Here is a 20507-nt window from a genome sequence, read left to right as displayed (position 1 = left end):
CCCGGTAGGTGGAAGTTGCAGTGAGCTGAGACCTCACCACTGCACTCCAGCCTGGGCGACAAAGCAAAACTCCATCCAGAAGGAGGAAAGAAAGGAAAAAAAAAAAAAGGCACAGAAGTGACTGCTGACTCAGCAGGTGACTGCTGAAATGCGGACTCAGCAGGGTCCAGCTCTGTCCCTGGCGCCCAAGCGTGAAACTGACCGGCTTCTGGCCAGGTAGTCTGCAGGGCCTGTGGGGTAAGGGCTGTGAAACCCCAGGACTGACATTCCCTCTGACCTACACCCACCTTGGGCCTGTACCCTGGCCCTGGGGAGCTGGGGCTTCTGTGGAGGGTAGGTAGGAAGCCCTGCCCACTGGCCTCCTCTCCCGCCCCACCCTCTGCACCCTGCCCTGCGGTGGTCCGCTGCCAGGCCTGGCCCTGCCAAACCAGACTGGGAACTTTCATCCCGACTGGCACTGTCCCAGTGGGGCTGACTGCAGGGAAGGGCTGCGGGTGACGCCAGCCTCTGGGGTGACCCTGGTAGGACGGCCACTTCCTCCAGCGCTCCCATCAAAGCAGCTCTGAGAATGTGGTCCCTGCATCTGCAGTTTTTGGGATTTGCTGGCCAGAGCTGCCTTTCTGAACCACCTGGTTTCTCAGGAAGCAGCAGCCGTCCCCCTGAACCTACCCACCCCGTCCCTGGCTGTGAATTTCCAACCTGGGCACTGGGTACCATGTACAAACCTCAGACCTCCCGCTGATCTCCAGTTCAAACAAAACCAGCTCTTCACAAAATGCACATGGCGGTCAGAGAAATTTGAGCACTGAATGGATATTTGAGGATATCAAAGATTTTTTTTTTCTCTCTGAGACAGGGTCTTGCTCTGTTGTCCGGGCTGGAGTGCAGTGGCACAATCATGGCTGACTGTGGCCTAAATCTCCTGGGCTCAAGTAATCCTCCCACCTCAGCCTCCCAAGTAGCTGGGACTACAGGCTATTTGCACCACTGTACTCCAGCCTGAGCAACACAGTAAGACCCTGTCTTTTTTTTTTTTAAAAAAAGGGCATCTTTGGGAGGCCAAGGCAAGGTATGCAGATCCCCTGAGCTCAGGAGGTTGGGACCAGCCAGGGTAACACAGTGAGACCCCAATTCTACAAACACATACAAGAATTAGCCACGTGTGGTGGCGCACACCCATAGCACCAGCTACTTAGAAGGCTGAGGTAGAAGACTGGTTTGAACCCAGGAGGCCCAGGTTAGTAAGCCAAGATCGCGCCACTGCACTGCGGCCTGAATGACAGAGCCAGATCCTCTCTCAAAAAAAAAAAAATTAGTGCTTGCTGTTGGTGGGGTGGCCCCATGCGGTCCAGTCTCTACACTGCCTGAGACCCCTCAACCCCAGACCCCTCGTCTCGTTCCCTTCCCCCCAACACGTTTTGGTTCCTCCTACTTAAACAATTCCTTCACCCAAAGGCCTCCCAAATGCACAGCGAGGACCCTGGCTCCTCCCCAGGCGGCCTTGGCTTTGTCCTCCTTACGGGGTGCAGGGGGTCCTGCTGGTCTGGACAGCAAGGCAGCCGGCAGGCAGGCGGTGCAGGCAGGAACAGACGCGGCAGCTCCCGGCATTTATTGACTGCAGCCCCCCACAGAGCACACTGCCCTTCCCAGGTGGGGCGAAGCCCAGCGACTAGGGAAGCAGAGAGCGCAGCAGCCACCCGGGGGGACTCCTTGTCGGGAGAAGACCCTGAGGAGGAACTGCAGCTCCCCTGGGCCATTCCCCCAGGGAGCCAAGCGGGAGGACCCAGGGACCCGAGGGACGCTGGCACAATCCCTGAAGACGAGACCGCCTGCTGGTGAGTGGAGAGGCTTTGGCAAAACTGTTAAAGCCACTGTGGGGTGGATGGGGGTGCGTGGGACCTTGGTGGCCCTTCACCCTCACCCATGATGGCTCCAGAACCTCTCTGGGCCCCTCCCTCCCAGGCACTCGCTCGTGGTCTGCGTTGTCTGTTCCTCCCACCCAGCCGTGGGGTCTTGGGGGGAGGTGCAGCTGCCCGAGGACACGGAAGGTCTGGTCGCTCTCAGCGGATACAAAGTGCACAGCTAGCACTTGGGTGAGCAACAGCCAGGCTGCACCCACACTCTGCCACCCGAGTCCTCGATGGAAAGTGCTGGAAGATGCTGCTTTGGGCCTCAGAGGCAGGAGGCAGGGATAATACCCTCCCCCGGCCCAGGAGAGGGGAGAAATGAGCCTCTGGTAGCCCCTGTTCCCCTGAGGAGCTGCCAGCGGGAGGGGCAAGGCCACGCAGCGCCCAGCCGGGAGAGCCTGGGAGCCAGAGCAGGGGTGGGGGTGCAGCTACAGCTGAGAGGGGACGAGGCCAGGAGGAGCTCAGCCAGCAGGTGGGGGGACAGCAGGGGCCTGCTGGGGAGGACGGGTGGCCATGGCCGGCGAGGTTGCGGCCCCAGAAGCAGGTGCTGGGCTTGGGACTCTTTGGAAGAACTTAGCGCAGCTGGCCTGGCGGCCCAGCCATTCCCACGGCCGGTCAGGATGGCACTTTGATGCCAAAGTTTTTGCGTAGCTGTTCCAGAAACACAAAAGTGAGCACGGTGTGGGGGATGAGGCGGATGCCAGCTGGGACGAGGCCCTGGAGGGAGACAGGGAAAATGAGAGACACAGAGTCCAAAGGGACCGGCTCCCCATTGCCCGAGCCGCCACCGCCACCACCACTGCACCTTGTAAAAGGCCAGAGGCCCGAGCTTCGCTGTCTCCACGGCGCAGTGGAAAACGCCCTGCAGAAAACGCAGTGAAACAATCAAAAAGGCTGCTTCTCACCCACAGGGCAATGAAAATCCCCTCCCAGGCACCAGCCAGGCGGGGTGGCCTGGGGACTCTCAATGTGGGTTGTGGGTGTGAGTGGCAGCTGCTGGCTGGTAACAGGTGACCACAGGTCTGCAGGCACTGGCCAGGTCAATGGCCGCCCTGCTTGCTCATGCAGTACAACCAGGGCCCAAGGGTGCAGCCCAGGGTCCAGCGGGCGGAGGGGGCTGTGAACAGAACCATGAGAACCAGGGACGCAGCACAGCAGGGTCAGGGAGAAGAGCAGGGACAGAGCCATGGGCTCTGCAAACGTGGAAGCCCCATGGAGCTGGCGGGGGCCCGAGGGAGGAGAACCAGAGCATTTACGAGGCACAAACTGCCATGAGCAGCACCACCTCCGTTAATCTGTGAAAGAAATGCTTTGGCTGGGCAGAGTGGCTCACGCCTGTAATCCCAGCACTGTGGGAGGCTGAGGCGGGCGGATCACTTCAGGCCAGGAGTTCAAGACCAGCCTGGCAAACATGGCGAAATCTTGTCTCTACTAAAAATAGAAAACTTCACCGGGCACCGTGCCATGTGCCTTTAATCCCAGCTACTTGGGAGGCTGAGGCAGGAGAATCATCTTGATCCCACGAGGCGGAGGTTGCAGTGAGGGGGAAAAAAAAAAAGAAAAGGTTTTTTGTTGTTTTTTTGAGACAGATCTCGCTCTGTTGCCCAGGCTAGAGTGCAGTGGTGCAATCTCGGCTCACTGCAACCTTCGCCTCCCGAGTTCAAGCAATTCTCCTGCCTCAGCCTCCTGAGTAGCTGGGACTACAGGCGCCCACCACCATGCCCGGCTAATTTTTGTATTTTTAGTAGAGACAGGGTTTCACCATGTTGGTGAGGCTGGTCTCCAACTCCTGACCTCATGATCTGCCCGCCTTGGCCTCTCAAAGTGTTGGGATTACAGGCATGAGCCACCATGCCTGGCCAAAAATAAATGTTTTGCAACAGAGTCTCACCCTGTCACCCAGGCTGGAATGCAGTGGTACAATCTTGGCTCACTGTCACCTGGACCTCCTGGGCTCAAGGGATTATCTCACTTCAGCCTGCTGTGTAGCGGGGAGGCACATGCCACCGAGCCTGACTAATTTTTGTTTGTTTGTTTGTTTTTGTTTTTGAGACGGAGTTTCACTCTTGTTGCCCAGGCTGGGGTGCAATGGTGTGATCTCAGCTCACTGCAACCTCCGCCTCCCAGGTTCAGGCAATTCTTCTGCCTCAGCCTCCCGAGTAGCTGGGATTACAGGCGCACGCCACCACGCCCAGCTAATTTTTTGTATTTTGAGTAGAGATGGGGTTTCACCATGTTGGCCAGGCTGGTCTTGAACTCCTGAACTCAGGTGATCCGCTCGCCTCGGCCTCCCAAAGTGCTGGGATTATAAGCGTGAGCCACCGCGCTGGGCCTCTAATTTTTGTATTTTTGGTAGAGATGGGGTTTCAGTATATTGCCCAGGCAGGTCTTGAACTCCTAGACTCAAGCGGTCTGCCCGCCTCAGGCTCCCAAAGTGTGGGGTTACAGGCGTGAGCCACTGTGCTGGGCCAAGAAATCTTTAAAAACAAAAACAAGGCAAAGGCACTCAAAGGCACGACCCCTCTCCGGAGGCCAACTGCTGTGCAGAGATAGGCAACTAGAAGGGAGGGGTACCCTTCCCCAGGTTCCCAGTGCGAGTGTCCGCGCCCCGGAGAGGTGAGGGGACTCGCTGGGCTGCACAGCCTGACTGCACAGGCCCCACTCACCTGATACTCCCCCTTGGAGTTCATCAGACGGGTCTTCAGCACATCCAGGGGCTGACACAGGAACGTGGCACATCCACCCTGGGGAGGGGGCTCGTCACCAGCAGCCTGCCAGGTACCCCTGGCACCACTGCCGAATCCCACCCGCATGCCAGTCCAGAAAGAGCCCCTCGACCTGACTCCCGGGGAGGCCCAGAACATGCCGGCAGGGGCACCAGGCTGACCCATGGGCTCTCAAAGCCCTGGCACCCACTTATGAGCCCCAGGGGGGACTGCCAGATGCTCGAGGCCCCCGCCTCCCCCAGCGCTCGCCCCATCCTGGGTGCCCTCAGCTCCCAAGGCCGGCCCAGGGACACCCACCCTAGCCACGCCAGCCACTTACCGCAATAAAGCTGGCAACAAAGTGAGTAAAGATGTTGTCAGACAGGTACCCGGTGCTAAGGACCAGCTGCTTGGCCTGGTCGTAGCAGGACAGCTGCAGGGGGACAAGGGCGGTCAGGGCTGCAGGGGGGGCCCAGCTCAGGGAAAGCACACAGTGCCCCAACGACACCACCTGGCAATGGCCAAGCACCTGCTCCGTCCATCCGTGAGGCCCAGAAAGGGGAGGCACCTGCCCGAGGTCCTTCACAGGCTGCAGCCCTGACCCACCCATGCCCCCAATCCCGCCCCACCAAGGCCACAGCTGGTGGTTCCCCAGGAGGGTCTTAGTGCCCAGTGCCTTGTCCTATGGCCCCTCTGAAGATGGAGGTCAGAGGTCGCAGGCACTGCCCACACCCACCCCACGCAGGAGGCCTACCTGGCCCACGGTGACTAAGGCCCCTCGGCTGGACGCCATGGTCGCACCTGAGAACAGTCTCCTCAAACCCTCTGCACAAGCAAGGGGTGAGGCAAGGGGTGAGGCCAGGCACCTGGCCCAAATCCCTTGGTGCCCAGTCCTGCACAGCGCTGCCCACCCTGCCTGCAACCCCAGATCCTCGCCTGTGCACAGCACCTGCCCCTCACCTTCACGAGCCACGCGGTATAGGCCATCCAGCGCATGGGCGTAGCTGCCGGGGACACAGAATGACCACATGAGACTCCCCCTGACTACTGGTTCCCACAGAGGGTCCTCCCAGGCCCTGTTGCAGGCCGGGGGTTCTTGAGGAAGCAGAGGCCTCATGGGCCTGAAGATCTCTCCCTGGGAACATCTGAGGCTGGTCCTACCGTCCCATAGCCACCCCATCCACCCCGCCTGGCCCTCAGGGAGGAGGTTCCATCTTTTCCAACAGAGCCCCTGGATGGGCACCGCTCGTCAAACACAGGCCTCCTGCCTGCCAGCCCCCGGGAGTCCTGAGGGAACACAGTCTGTGTGCACAGCTAGAAGCCAGAACTCCCCAGGGGTCCTTGGAAGCGGCGGGGAAATGGCTCACGCTACAGTTGGAGCAGACCCCAGGCCCTGGAAAGGCCCCAGGCCACGGCAGGAGGGTACAGCTGCCCTGAGCTGGGCAGGGAGGCAGTGCCTCCTTCAGGCGTTTCTGTTGCATGCGCTCTCTCCATACCTGCGGCCTTCACCTCCGCACTCACTGCCCTGGGTGCAAACAGGCCCAGCCCGCAATCCAACCAGGCTCTCCCCGCAGGAAGAACCCAAAGGTCCTGGGGGGGCGGAGTGACACCCCTGAGTCCAGAACAGCCGTCAGGACCCTCCATGGACCACACAGGCACCGCAGCCTGCTGGAGTCCTGGCTAGGTCATGGCAGAGCAGCTGGGGGTCCGCTCCCGCCCAAGCCTCCGGCACCCCAACCACCCCGAGAAGGCAGGGCTGCCCATGACTCACTTGCGGCGCTGACCCTGGGGCAGCTTCACGTCATTCTGCATCCTGAAACAGAAGCAGGTGGCAGGAGGGGCAGGCGGGCTGAGGGGCGTGCGCAGCCCTGGCAGAGCCCCACGGGCAGCAGGGGAGCTTATGTTGGTCAGCGGGGCCCACAGGACAGGGCACGCCGGGGCTCAGGGACACCCACCCTCCTATGCCCAGGACACCAGGGTCTGAGCGGCTTGTTCTAGGCTGACCCCACCCTGCGAGCAGCCCTGGTAGGCCCTAGCCTTGCAGGTAGGGTGGAGGGGACACCAACCTGACGTTGACCAAGTCCGCGGGCGTCCCCACGAAGCCTCCAGCTAAACCTGCGGTGACACAAACCCCAGAGACGAGCAGAATGACACGTGGTGTCCTCAGCCCACCTGCCTGCCCTGTGTGTATCCTCAGCCCACCTGCCTGCCCCGTGCCCCTCCCACCCGGCAGCTCACCGCTGATGGAGCCCAGCAACACCTTCTGGTGGAAGGGGAGGGGCCCCTGGCTGCCCTTGGCCACGCGGTCCCGCACAGTCTCGTAGATGGCAAACCGAGTCAGGGAGTAGGTCATCTGGGGGAGAAGGGCCCGGCTTGGAGGGGTAGGCACGCCCCACACCCCTCAGCCTCACCACCCTGGCCCAGCCAGGGCCCCCCTCAGCCCAAGGGTCCACAGGGACCCTGAGGGGCCATTGGGCCAGCATGCAGCTGAGCCAGTTCACAAATCTAGAGCTGCACCCTGCTTTCTCCCTCCCTGGGCCTCAGTTTCCCCACCGGTAAGTGGCAGCCTCAGGCCCAGCCCTGAGAACTGGGTGGCTGCCCATGGAAGGCCCACCCTGGGGTCACCAACTCTCGGCCTGGTAGGTCCTTCCTTGCACAAAGTCTTGAAACAAGGACGAAGTAGCTTGGATGCCCACTGCAGGACTGAGCCCGTCTGGGAGCCCCGAGGGGTCGTGGGGAGTCCGAGACTGGCACCCACCGCACACCTGTCTGCACAGTGAGGCGCTCAGGCCGCTGTAGAGCGCCAGGATGCCGTCGGTGCGCACCACCCGCAGTGCCATGCCCGTCATGCGCAGCTTCACCTCCTGCTGCGTCTGCAGATGCACCTGCGGGAGCGAGTGTTCTCAGACCCCACAGCGACCCCAAGGGATCGGTGCCAGGTCCATCCAGAGAGGCGGAAAGTGAGGCAGGAGACAGTGATAAGGCCTCCCATAGCCCTGCCCGGGGATTCCACACCCCCGCTCGGAACCAGCTCACACCATTGCTTTCCAACAGCAACCACATCAGCGGACATGGAGCCAGAGGACATGGAACTGAGAGTGCCCGTGAGCCCCGAGGGCGCCCGCGCTGCACCTGAGTCCTGGCTGCACTGGCCTCAGGGGCTTGCCATTCTCCTTCTGCAGATGAGGAAACTGAGGCACGGAGCGGTAACGCACCCGCTGGTGCCATCAGGATTTGGGCCCAGCGAGGAGACCCCAGAGCCCTACTTTTTATCCACCACACCATGTCTCAAGAGGAACAAACGTTTACGGGGACTCAGAAACGGCCAGGGAGCCTGCAGGACCATGGGAGACTGAGGAGGTAGCCAGAAGGCCTTGAAAGGCAGCAGGAGCTCAGCAGCGGACAAGGCGATGGTGCGGCTGGCGGCAGGGCATAGCAGCCTCTTCCACAAAGCACCTAGGAGCTGCGGGCAGGCACTCGGGGGCCATCAGCCTGACAACCTCCCATTCCGTTGGCCTCCACCACTCACAGGACCTCTGCCTCCTGGCCTGGCCAGCTGAGAGCTCCAGACAGAAGCGGGGAGGGCCAGGGCCAGAAAGGAAGGCCAGCATCTGGCCAAGGATCCCAGCTCCTGGGTCCCACTCCCAGCACTGACCCCAAAGAAAACCATCCACTGCTCAGTGTGACCTGCACATGCGCGGTCCCTGTCACACACACCCAGGGGGGGCGGCAAAGATGGGTGGGGACAGAGAGGGGCCTCCCATTGTGCTAGCCCAGCAGAACAGAGGGACTGGGCCACACACGCAGTAGCCCCCGTCCAGGCCAGACGCCACAGTAGGGACTGTAGGCACGTGGGACAGAGTAATCAAGAAGCTTTAAAACGATCTTTCCACAGCCAGAGAGCCCTGGTGAGCAGTCCTCAGGGGCACACCCTGACCACAGCCCCATATGCTGCCAGCAGCTGGCTTCTTCTACCCTCCCAGGCCAGAGGGCAGTCCCGCCTCCACATGGGCTGCCTTCCCTGCCTCCCCCAGAGTGTTCTGCAGCCAAGGAGTGCCTGATGGGGTGGGGCCAAGAGGCAGTGAGGCTCAGAGGGCCTTCAACACCCAGAGGGCCCGTGGGAGAGGCCCTGGGGGAGGGGCACCTGTGCGGCACCCAGGAGGAAAGGAAGAGCCAGATGCCAAGGAGGAGCTCCTCCTGCCCACGCCAGTGCCTTCCTGTTGCTGGGACTGCATCTCACTGGCCCTGGCTGCCTGTGGCCTGGGAGCTCTGTAGGCCTCTCCCAGGACCAGCGAGGTCTCAGGTACCCCAAGATGCCCACATCTGCTCACCTGGCCTTCACACAGTGGCCAGCAATGTTGCTCATTAGTAAAGCCAGTCCCCTCAAAAGCTGCTGGAATACAAGTCCCCTGGGCAGGCTGCTAAAATAAAGGTCCCCCAGACGGTGGCTGCCCAGTGACCACAGCCAGGTTCACAGGGCAGGGCCCGCTGGGCAGACTGTGCAACGCCTTAGGTCCTTTCTTCTTTGTTCTCTGTGGCAAGACAGGGTCAGAAAACAATGCCCCTTGGCTGTCCCTGGGAAACAAGGAGAGCTCTGTCTTATTTTGCCCCATAAGCTTTAAAAAAAAAAAAAAAAAAAAAAAAAAGGTAAAAGAACTGTGGCTGCTTCTGGTGCTGAGAAATGCCCTCTCTCATAAAGCCAGGACCACACGCATGCGGGGTCTCCTGGCATCTCTCCTGGGGGTGTTCTGGGTCTCCCTCATCTCTCCTGGGGGTGTTCCGGGTCTCCCGCATCTGTCCTGGGGGTGTTCTGGGTCTCCCTCATCTCTCCTGGGGGTGTTCTGGGTCTCCCTCATCTCTCCTGGGGGTGTTCTGGGTCTCCCGCATCTCTCCTGGGGGTGTGCTGGGTCTCCCGCATCTCTCCTGGGGGTGTGCTGGTCCTAACATTGCTTCCAGTGCCCACCCAGCTCTCCGGAGGAAGCAGCCCAAAGCCGGGGCGCAGGGTCACCCCACTTGCCCAGGGCCACGTCCGGCGGTGTGCTAAGCACCCCTGGGTGGGGGGCGGCTTGGCCCATGCCCTGGGTGTGCTACAGCCAGCAGGTCTCCAGATGCCAACATCTGTGGACCTCACAGAACTCCCCCCACAACTTCCAACTGGGCGGAAAGAGTGTTCTTGAATGTATGGGGGTGGGTAGCTCAGACAGGCCAAGTGACTCGCCCAAGGTCACCAGGTATTAAAGTGCAGAGCTGGGGCTGGATCGTCACCTGCTGAGAACTGGGAAGCCGGCCGGGAAGCTGGGGAGCCCGGCTGTGCCCTGCAGGCCTCGAGCTCGGCGGCCAACAGCCGAGGGACACCCGGGATCGGCCACCCGGGCGTTGGGGGCCTCCTCGGTGTCTCCAGGAGGGGGCCCCGGGCGCAGCGATCCCCGGGTGCGTGGGGTCGGGCTGCTGCCGTTGTAGGCGTCTGGGCGGCACCAGGGTCCCATCCTCCCCGCGTTCCGGGCCCCGGCCTCACCTTGAGCAGGTCCAGCGGGTGCGTGCAGCAGGCGGCCCCGCAGGAGGCCAGCCCCCCGAAGTACCAGCGCGACACGCGCGCCTCGGCCGCCATGGCCCAGAAGAGCCCAACTCCAGCCCGACCCCGGCCCGACCCCGGCGTGGACTGACCCGCAGCGCCCCGCGCCCCGCGCGCGGTTCAAAGCGCCGCCCGCGCGCCCGCACCCCGCACAGCCAATGCGCGCGCGCGCCCCGGGGGCGGGACCTCTAGGCCACGCCCCCAGCGATGGAGGCGTGCCCGGCGCCTTAAAGCGGCCGCGGAGGGGCGCCGAGCGCGGTGGGCCTAGCCTGGGGACGCGCGGGTGCTCCGGCGCTGCTGCGTGGCGTCCTTCCTTCCCCAGGCTGGAGCGCGGCGCTGAAGGCCACCGCCCGGGAACCGGCCCCAGGCTCACGGGACCGCGGCGGCGCCCTGCCAATCCCCACGAGGCCCGCCCCTGGCCCTGAACCTGCCCCCCACCCCCGTGGCCACCCCGCCGCGCAGGCGCTGGCTCGTGAGTCCTCCGGCGGGGGCCACGTGTGTGCGGCGTGAGCCCTGCGTCCACTGGTCTGCAACCCCTGCCCCCACGAGGGCTCAGCCCCGGCCCAACTGCAAGAGAACAGAAAACCGGCTTCGGGAGCCGGGCGCGGTGGCTCACTGCTGCAATCCCAGCTACTTAGGAAGCTCAGGCAGTAGAATCGCTTGAATCCGGGAGAGGAGGTTGCAGTAAGCTGAGATCGCGCCACTGCACTCCAGCCTGGGCGACAGAGCGAGACTCCATCTCGGAAAAAAAGAACGTGCTTGGGGCCAGATTGAATGAAAACTGGGAGAAAATGGCGGTTACGAAGGACTTGCCTCCCTTCCCACACACAGATGCCTGGAAGCTCCTGCTCAGTTCTGGTCTGGCTCTGACCAGATGCCCCAGGCAACCACCCTGGCAGTGGGGCCCCGGGGTGGGTCCTGGGGCTCCCGTTCCCAGGAGATGCCTGCCTGCATCTGGGCCCCTGCTTGGATTCCATTTCCCTGCGAAGAACAAGGAGGTACTGGTGTGTTCCTGGCCCAGGTGCACCTGCTGGGGAAAATGAAATTTAAGTCCCCAAGGCTGCTTTGGGGCTGGGCCACAGGGATGAAGAAGCTGCAGCTCCAGCTTAGTCACTGCTGTCTGGCTTCCCCCACCCTCCAGGGCGAAAGGTGAGGGGCACTGGAAAAACCCCTCAAGCACCAGAATGTGTCCAGCTCTGTATCTGCGCATCCAGCGATGCCCTGGCTGTGTCAGAGGCGCAAGACACATAGGATTTTCAGCTTGGCTGTGGGTTTATTGGGCCGTAACCCCGACATAGGCAGGCAGGCTCTGTATTTGTCTTCATTGGCCAACTGGAGGAGACTGTTTTCTAGACCCTTAGGTGGCCTCTGACCCCATAAGTCATCAGTGGAAGATTTGGGCTGGCAGGTGAGCAGCTGACCAGAGGCGGTCCCCCTGCCCGGAAGTGTGCCGTGGTCCTTGGTTTGGTTGTGACCCTCAGGTGTCGCCCACACAGACCGTAACTACCTGGCGATGGGGAAGGGTGCCAGGTGGACATGGGGGGAAAACACAGCCACACCTGGTGGGGAGGCAGGTGGAGGTGCTCAGGAGGCAGCCAGGGGAGTGTGGCATAGCGCTGCCCACACCAAGCCTGGGCTGGGGCTCCACATGTGGAGATGGCGCACATGCACTGCAGGGACTCAGAGGGATCACGCTGGGCTTAAAAGGCCCAGAGCAAACAGACTCAACAGTTAGGAAGCGGCCTGATCTCAGTGTAAACCAAGATGAGTTGCATCCGTCGGCTCCCAATTACTAAGAATCAGAAGCGATGGAAACCTTGAGGGAAGCAGGGCCTGGAGGGCCAGTGTCCCCTGAGTCTGTGAGACACTCCAGGAAGGAGCAGGGCGGACCTGGGCTGCAACCTGTCCCTCCCAAAGCCACTTGCAAGACAAGGCTGGAACAGGCTACTGGCAGGGACCCCCAACCCACAGAACACTGGCTTCCGGCTGGAGGAGGAACTGCTCCAAAGCAGAAAGAGCAGGGCCCTGAGGCTAAGGAGCAGGAACTGAAGAGATTTACAAAGAACAAAAAAGGCTGGGCATGGCAGCTCTCACCTGTAATCCCAGCACTTTGGGAGGCCAAGGTGGGAGGATCTCTTGAGGCCAGGAGTTTCAGACCAGCCTGGGCAACACAGTGAGACCCCATCTCCACAAAAAATCAAAAGATTAACCAGGCATGATGGCATGTGCCTGTAGTCCCAGCCACCTGGGAGGCTGAGGTGGAAGGATTGCTTGCGCACAGGAGTCCGAGGCTGCAGTGAGCCTTGATCAAGCCACTGCACTCCAGCTCGGGTGACGAGTGAGATCCTGTTTATATTAAAAAACAGAAATAGGCTGGATGTGGTGGCTCATGCCTGTAATCCCAGCACTTTGGGAGGCTGAGGTGGGCGGATCACCTGAGGTCAGGAATTGGTCAACGTGGTGAAACCCCATCTCTACTAAAAATAGAAAAATTAACGGTGTGGTGGTGGGCGCCTGTAATCCCAGCTACTTGGGAGGCTAAGGCAGGAGAATCGCTTGAACCCGGGAGGTGAAGGTTGCAGTGAGCCGAGATCGTGCCATTGCACTCCAGCCTGGGTGACAAGTGCAAAACTCGGTCTCAAAAAAAAAAAAAAAAAAATGAAATTAAAAAAAATTAAAATAAGGCTGGGCACATTGGCACACACCTGTAATCTCAGCACTTTGGGAGGCCAAGACAGGTGATTGAGGGAGTTCAAGACCAGCCTCACCAACATGGTGAAACCCTGTCTCTAATAAAAACACAAAATTAGCTAGGCGTAGTGGCGCATGCCTATAATTCCAGCTTCTTGGGAAGTTGAGGCAGGAGAATTGCTTGAACCCGGCAGGTGGAGGCTGCAGTGAGCCAAGACTGCACCACCAGCCCAGGTGACAGAGTGAGACCCTGTTTCAAAACAATAAATAAATAAATAAAACATTAAAAAAATAGAACAAAAGCGCAAGGAGCTGCAGGGGACTGAAGTTTGTGAACTCCGTGAGCTGGAGATGCCAGGAGGGCAGTCAGAAGGTGAGGAATCCTGGAAAACAGGAAATGCATCCAAGGCCAGAGACTTTTTCAAACAGTGAATTTAGAACTGCAGGGCAGGGACTCACGAAGATCCCTGGTTGATTCTCAGACGGATCGTAAGTTATGTCAGTAGGCCCAAGGGGGTGATTGGGGCAGACCGAGCGAGCTCATGGGACAGGGCTTCCCATCTAGCCTCCGACTGTGGCCTGGCATCTACGGGTTACCTTGGGGGTCCCCTGGCAGGGAGGACAGCCTCTCGGTGGCTCCTGTGAGTGACCTGGCAGATGTCTGAGCCAGGGTAGACAGTGAGGAGTCACCAGCGGAGGTTTTGCTGGTCTATCTGATCTGGTTGCAGCCTGGATGAATACAGCATGTCTGACCCCAAGCAGGGCTCGTCCAAGCTCAGGTCTTTGCTGCCTTCCAGAGGGGAAAGGCAGCTGGGGTCAGGTCAGCAGGGCACCAGGCAGAATGCACCCAGCCCCAGGTGGCAGTGTCACCTCCTGAGGGAAGAATCGTTAACCCCTCAAAACAGCTACCATGGGCAATAGGGACTTCCAGGCTTGGGACACAGCCTTTCCTGGGGACAGCAGGTTAGTCAGACAAACTCTACCAGAAGGTCTTGGAAGACGACCTGGGCCAGGCAGGGCGTGTGCGCCCAGTGAGCCTGAAACTCCCAGCTGCTCCCACTCCCCCCGGAGTCCCAGTCAGTGGGCAGCTCCCAGACGCACGGCGCCCCTTTCTGGTCCCATCCCAAGGCATCCTTCCAGCAGGAAAACTGAGGCCGGAGGGCACGGCAGCCCACGGGGCCGCCACACTGGGCATGTCTCCTGAAGCAGGTGCGGAACGTGCCGTCTCTGGCCTCACAGTGGGCCCACAGCCTGGGGGCTGGCCTTGGTCATGGGCCAGCTGAGACAGAAATCCTCTGATTCTCTCCCAGGTTTGGCTGAAAACAGGCGTGCCCAAGAAAAGGAGGCCACGGGTCCTCAGAGTAAGGCCCTGGCCGTTCCAGCCAGTTCATGGGGCCACACCCCCTGCACTCAGCAGTGGCACCAAGGGGTCTGCTGCCTGAGGGTGGCTGCCAAGGGCTGCCCAGCACTGGGCCACACCTCACCAAGTGCAGTGACCAGTGCTCCAAGCTGGCCCTGGCACTCCCAGTCCTCATGTCCACAAGCCCCTCCTGCCACTTTGCCCAGGTCCCAGGATACCCCACTTAAGAACCCCAGAGGAACAGCTGACACCCCAACCCTGCAGATGCCAGGTGCATCCCACACCCCTCCCCACTCCCCCCCACGCAGCCCCCTGGCCGGGCTTAGGTTCAGGGGTACTTGCAATGTGAGCCAGGAGTGGCATCACCGGCTCCAAGGCTCCCTCGGTTTCTCATGCAAGTGCTGAATTTCCTGCTGTCTTAAAGAGGGCCAACACTGAAAACAGGCAGGGTTCACACTCCAAACCCACCCCTCTAAACAGGACAGGCCCAGGTCCTCCACACCACTGCTGTCCACCAGGCCTGGTGTGGGGTCTCAGGACAGGGCCCTGCACCCAGGGGACCCGATGAATGTCTGCAGACTCTCAGATGTCTGCTGAGGGGGCAGAACAAGCCTCCCATCCCATACTAGCCCGGATCCCCACGCTGGCCCCGTAGCCCGGCCTAAGTGCGACACTCCACACGCTGCCCGGATCCCCACACTGGCCCCGCAGCCCGGCCTGAGCGCGACACTCCACACGCTGCCCGGATCCCCACGCTGGCCCCGCAGCCCGGCCTGAGCGTGACACTCCACACACTGCCCGGATCCCCGCGCTGGCCCCACAGCCCGGCCTGAGCACGGCACTCCACACGCTGAGCTGCACAGTGTATTATTCTCAGCAGCCACCAGAGGCACATTCACCGGTGGCACGTCCTGGTGGGCCTCCTGGTGCCGTCACCAGGCAGCAGCCGCCCCTCCTGCCCGCCACAGTAGGTCTGTGCGGCCTGTCCGCCCCGCTGCATGGTGCAAGCGGTTCTCCCAAACGGCTCCAGTGGGCGCCTGGGGCTGGGGGTGGAGCCAGTGGCCACAGGAGGGCGGGACCTCGCCAGGGTCCCAGGGACACCTGAATACAAGTCCTCTGAGCTGGAGCTACTCCAGAACCACCGTGCCGCCCACCGCTTCCAGGGCCGCCTTGATCTTCTCTGCCTCGGCTTTGGCGACATTGGCTTTGATTTCCTGGGGCAGGGACTCCACCAGCTTCTTTGCCTGCCAGAGAGAGCCAAGTCAGGGACTGGGGGCCCTGGGCCGCCACAACGGAACCTGCCTCAGAACCCCCACCGCGGTGCAGACCTGGACGAGGTTGATGCCCTGGATGTAGTTCTTGATTTCCTTGATCAGCTTCACTTTGTCCACGGGGTTCGCCTCAGTCAGGCGGACGGTGAAATGTGTCCGTTCTTTCGCTCTGGGGATATCATCTTCCACCACCTTCGGGAGCAGGAAAGAAGGAGGGCCAGGTGAGAAAGGATTGGGGGGAGCTAGCACCTCCACTGCTGGGCCACCCCATTCTAAAGCCCCAAAGGGAGGTGCAGGGAAGGCCCCAACAAAGCCTGGAATTAGAAGTCATGTCTCCCAACTCCTCAATCCTTAACCAGCTGGTGCTTTTTCTTTTTTTTTTTTGGACGGAGTATATCACTCTGTCATCCAGGCTGGAGGGCAGTGGTGCCACCTCAGCTCACGGCAACTTCCACTTCCCGGGTTCAAGCGATTCTCCTGCCTCAGCCTCCCGAGTCCAGCTGGTGCTTTTCTCTCTCTCATAGCTAGTCAGAGGCAGATCTGCCCAGTAACACTTTGTAAACATGCCTCGGCCGGGAGTGGTGGCTCACACTTGTAATCCTAGCGCTTTGGGAGGCCAAGGCGGGTGGATACTTGAGGTTGAGTTTGAAACCAGCTTGGCCAACATGGTGAAACCCTGTCTCTAGTGGTGCGCGCCTGTAATCCCAGCTACTCGGGAGGCTGAGGCATGAGAATTGCTTGAACCTGGGAGGCGGGGGCTGCCGTGAGCCGAGATTGCGCCATTGCACTCCAGCCTGGGTGATACAGAGAGACTCAGTTTCATGAATAAATAAATAAAAACATGCTTCACAGTCCTTCCCTCAATACTCTACTCCTGTCTCCCTTAGAAAGCGTAACTTATGAGACAGGAAAAAATGACACCAAAGTGCTTTGTAGATAAAAGGAGCGTCACTCCTTTCTCAGCCACGCCACAGTGCACATGTAACAACAAACTGACAACCCGCCATGGACTGATGGGCACACTGCACTTCTGACATGGCGCATGGAGACCCAGCACCACCCGGGGGTAGGGGGCTGCGTGTCCCCACGGCCTGAGAAGGCTATTATAACATCTCCTCCATCCTCAAAAGCAATCCAGTTTATACAATAGGCTCTACAGTAATCCCAGCTATTCTTACCCAAACGCTCGGCCTGAATCTAATCAGCCTTTAAACTACCTTCCAGTTCTCAGGCACGAGAGTGATGATGCCCCATGGGCACCCCACGCATCTGGAACGTGGGACACTCTACAGGACACGACCTAGTTCCCCAGTGGGGGAAAGGGGCTGAGAGGAGGGCTCTGGCAGAGAGGTTTACACAACCCAATGACCAAATGCAATGGGTGGCTTCAAGTTCACTGGTTTTCCTGCAGAGACTCAAGGACAGAGCTGCCTATTACACCCCTTCGCCTGCGCCAGCCCCTACCCTGCTGCTGCTCCCTGAACTGTCACACACTCTCTTGCCTGGTGGCCCTGGTGCCTCCCCTTCCTCTGCCAGGAAGGCCGTGCTCTCTTCTGCAATGTCTGCCTCCTCTTTGAAGCCCACCTTGAACTTGGAACTCTTCCTCCCACTTGAGCTTCTTTGTGGAGAAAGGATTGGGGGGGAGCTAGCACCTCCACTGCTGGCCCACCCCATTCTAAAGCCCCAAAGGGAGGTGCAGGGGAGGCCCCTCCTTTTCTCCACAATGCTTACAACGTTCTATTTGGTATAGTTTCTTCCTTTCTTTTTGCTTTTTTTTTTTTTTTTGAGACAGGGTCTTGCTCTGTTGCCAAGTTGGAGTGCAGTAGTGTGATCTTGGCTCACTGCAACCTCTGCCTCCCTGGTTCAAGCAATTCTCTTGCCTCAGCCTCCCAAGTAGCTGGGATTACAGGCACCTGCCACCACACCCGGCTAATTTTTGTATTCTTATTTGTTTATTTATATTTATTTATTTAGTTTGTTTGTTTGAAACAGTCTCCCGGGTTCAAGCTATTCTCCTGCCTCAGCCTCCTGAGTAGTTGGGATTACAGGCACATGCCACCAGGCCCAGCTACTTTTTTTATTTTGCATTTTTAGTAGAGACGGGGTCTCACCATGTTGGCCAGGCTGGCCTCCAACTCCTGACCTCAAGTGATCCACCTGTTTCGGCCTCCCAAAGCACTGGGATTACAGGCATGAGCCACCACGCCCAGCCTTTTACCTCTCTTAGCTTAGTGTCTGTTTCCCTCCATTAGAAACATGGCCTCCACGGCCGGGCGCGGTGGCTCAAGCCTGTAATCCCAGCACTTTGGGAGGCCGAGACGGGCGGATCACGAGGTCAGGAGATCGAGACCATCCTGGCTAACACGGTGAAACCCCGTCTCTACTAAAAAATACAAAAAACTAGCCGGGCGTGGTGGCGGGCGCCTGTAGTCCCAGCTACTCAGGAGGCTGAGGCAGGAGAATGACGTAAACCCGGGAGGCGGAGCTTGCAGTGAGCCGAGATCGCACCACTGTACTCCAGCCTGGGCGACAGAGCGAGACTCCGTCTCAAAAAAAAAAAAAAAAAAAGAAAAAAAAAAAAAAAAAAGAAACATGGCCTCCACATGCAAAGACTTGTACATCCATGGAAGGGGGTAGGTCCCAGGAGGCTGCAGGAGGCCGGCACTGGTGTGCAGGCTGCAGACAATGACGGCAGCTGCAGAACCTGAGATAAGGGACCACGGCACATGAGGCCATAGGCGAACTAGGCACCACAGAAATGCCTCTTTCTGCCCAGGACTCACCTCCTGGGCTGCTGCAGCAGGGACAGCCCCAGGCATCACACCACCCATCGGCACAAGCCCGACATCCTGGATCTTCAACGTTTTCTGCAGAGATAGAGAACAGTGTCCACAGCTGGCCCTCACACCAGCCGGAACCTACTGAGGAGGGGCAACTAGCCTGGCATGGACCTTGCACCTGGACAAACACACTTCTGACAATTTACCAACCTCCCAAAATACACCAGGAACAAAACACAGGGGCTCCCAAACTTCCAGCCCCTGGGTCTGTGCCACCCTCTCACGATACCTTCAGGAGCTCGTTGAGGTCTGAGATTTCCAGGAGAGTGAGGCTGGCGATGTCCTGGACCAGTTGCTGAATCTTGGGGGGATACTCCTTGGGGGCATTATCCAGGGGTGCACCAGCAAGGGCCTCACACCTCCGATGGCCGCTACTCCTCATATGTCGCATGGCACAGACGCATGGCACCTGTCGCCTAGCCCCCATCCCCAATTCAAACAGACCTGTCAGTCCTGGAATGGAAGGGGCTGCAGAGACCAGGGGGACAGGACAGAACTGGCGGACTGATGGGTGCCATAAGCTCAGGCTGGTAATCACTAGGGCCGGAAATTACCTAGCTCCTTGGTCCCAGTCCAGGGTTCTCAGACCTCAAGGGGTCCGTATTGGTAAGATTTGCAAGTTACTTTAAACTCTTCAAAGAGCCTTAGAAAGCCACGTGTTTACTTGCAGCTATATCACTCAAACCTCAAGCTTCTGGTGTGAATGAACTACATCAACCCAGCGGTGGTGAAACTATTACTTAGGTGCATCTTCCTGAGCAAAGCCTCCCAAAACGTGGGGCCCCCTGGCCGCAAAACGCCGCACCCACGGATGGGCCTTTGCTGCGGAGAAGGCTGAGGCCGGGGGAGGAGGAGCAGGGAATCGTCCAAGGTCATCTGGGGCCGACCCCGGCGCTTTCCACGGCCCAGGAAGGAAGGGACGTGCGCACCGGGAGGCCTCCTCCCCGGCCCCCAGTAGGACCCCTAAGCCCGGCCTGGCCGCTGTAGGGAGGCCGGCCCCGCTGCCCGCCTCCGCCCGGATCGACCCCTCAGTGCCCGCCCGCCCCCTACCCTGCCCACCGGCCCAGTCCTGGCGCCCCAGGATTCCGCGTACCTAGCAAGGCGGAACGCAGCAGCCCGAAGCCCAAGGCAAGGCCCCCACAGGGGGCGAGCAGCCGCCGGCAGCATCGGTCCGCGGGTTGGAAGGTCACACGCGGTTCCCCGGGAGGAGGCGACGCTCTAGCTGCCTCGGCCGCCGGGGATTCGAGCTGAGGAGCGACGCTCTAGCCGCCACGGCCGCCGGGCATTCGAACTGGGGAGGGACGCTCTAGCCGCCACAGCCGCTGGGCATTCGAGCCGGCAATGGCGCTCTAGCCGCACCTCGCGCTAGCCTCGTCTCATCCTGAGATTACCCACAAGGCGGCGCGCCGCGCAGACGCAAAATCGTCGTTTGTCGCGGCAGGTGGGCAGCGGGCTGCCGTCTTCCCGCCGTGTTTTGGGGTCGCGCAAAGGAGCGACGGGGACTGGGGGCTCCGGATTCACGTGTTCTTTCTCCAGAGCTCACGGGTTTCTGTCCGTGCGCGATACGAGCGAACGTCGCGGCCGAGGCTGGGGCCCCGAAGGCCGCAGTAACCCGCGTCTCCAGCCCGCTCGGGGCCACCAGTGCCGCTGTCGCGGGCGGAGGCGCGAGCTCTGGGCCTTGGCGCCTTTGCAGCCGCAAGCGACGTCTTCTTTCCTGGCTAAAGCCCCAGATGCCCAGGTGGCTTCCTGGGAGAGCGCGGCTGAGCCTCCGCCGTCACATCAGAACAGGCGGAGCCTCCAGAGGCGGCCTGGGCCCAGTGCCTGCTTATCCTGCCGACCTCTCCACATCTCCTCTCTCTCTGTTCGAGTCCATTCCTTCCTGGAAAAGCCAAAGCCGCGCCCCCCTAAGAGGCCTGGATGTGAAGGTGCGTGAGACGCCCTGGCCTCTGGGTGCAAAGGCCGGCGCCTGCCGCTTTCAACACTCGGGAGGCGGGTTTCAGCCCTGCCAGCCCCCGGCCGCGGACTCGGAGCGCTGAGCCCCCACCCTTCCCATTATCCGGCTCCCTTCCCAGGAATGAGGAGCACTCGGGAAGCTTCAGCCACTATACGGAGGCGGCGCCAAGCCCAAACTCCTCAGCAGCCACCGGCGGTGTAGAGCCGC

The 20507-nt window shown here is 60.3% G+C and overlaps 2 protein-coding genes across 4 annotated transcripts; both read right to left on the bottom strand.

Annotated features, from left to right (window-relative positions):
• Positions 1 to 1574: 1574 nt before the first annotated feature.
• Positions 1575 to 10346, bottom strand: SLC25A10 (solute carrier family 25 member 10). Of its 3 annotated transcripts, none has more exons than XM_008013260.3 (11): positions 10128 to 10346; positions 7378 to 7497; positions 6851 to 6965; positions 6679 to 6727; positions 6384 to 6425; positions 5573 to 5616; positions 5367 to 5437; positions 4953 to 5045; positions 4574 to 4651; positions 2713 to 2769; positions 1575 to 2624 (listed from the first exon to the last, which is right to left on the bottom strand). In XM_008013260.3, exons 1-11 carry the CDS (start codon positions 10218 to 10220, stop codon positions 2523 to 2525), a joined length of 864 nt encoding a protein of 287 aa, XP_008011451.1. In that variant the 5' UTR covers positions 10221 to 10346; the 3' UTR covers positions 1575 to 2522. The 3 variants fall into 3 exon arrangements, with proteins under 3 accessions (XP_008011451.1, XP_072861595.1, XP_008011452.1); XM_073005494.1 differs by lacking the exon at positions 10128 to 10346 and adding an exon at positions 8944 to 9048; XM_008013261.3 differs by lacking the exon at positions 2713 to 2769 and having other exon boundaries at positions 2411 to 2624; positions 10128 to 10328.
• A 4739-nt stretch (positions 10347 to 15085) lies between these two features.
• Positions 15086 to 20227, bottom strand: MRPL12 (mitochondrial ribosomal protein L12). Its single transcript, XM_008013259.3, has 5 exons — positions 19440 to 20227; positions 18576 to 18762; positions 18290 to 18373; positions 15564 to 15698; positions 15086 to 15479 (listed from the first exon to the last, which is right to left on the bottom strand). Exons 1-5 carry the CDS (start codon positions 19511 to 19513, stop codon positions 15363 to 15365), a joined length of 597 nt encoding a protein of 198 aa, XP_008011450.1. The 5' UTR covers positions 19514 to 20227; the 3' UTR covers positions 15086 to 15362.
• Positions 20228 to 20507: the final 280 nt, after the last annotated feature.

The sequence above is a fragment of the Chlorocebus sabaeus genome, chromosome 16, assembly GCF_047675955.1.
Source record: "Chlorocebus sabaeus isolate Y175 chromosome 16, mChlSab1.0.hap1, whole genome shotgun sequence".
NCBI lineage: Eukaryota > Metazoa > Chordata > Mammalia > Primates > Cercopithecidae > Chlorocebus > Chlorocebus sabaeus.
This window is presented reverse-complemented; position numbering and strand designations above follow the sequence as displayed.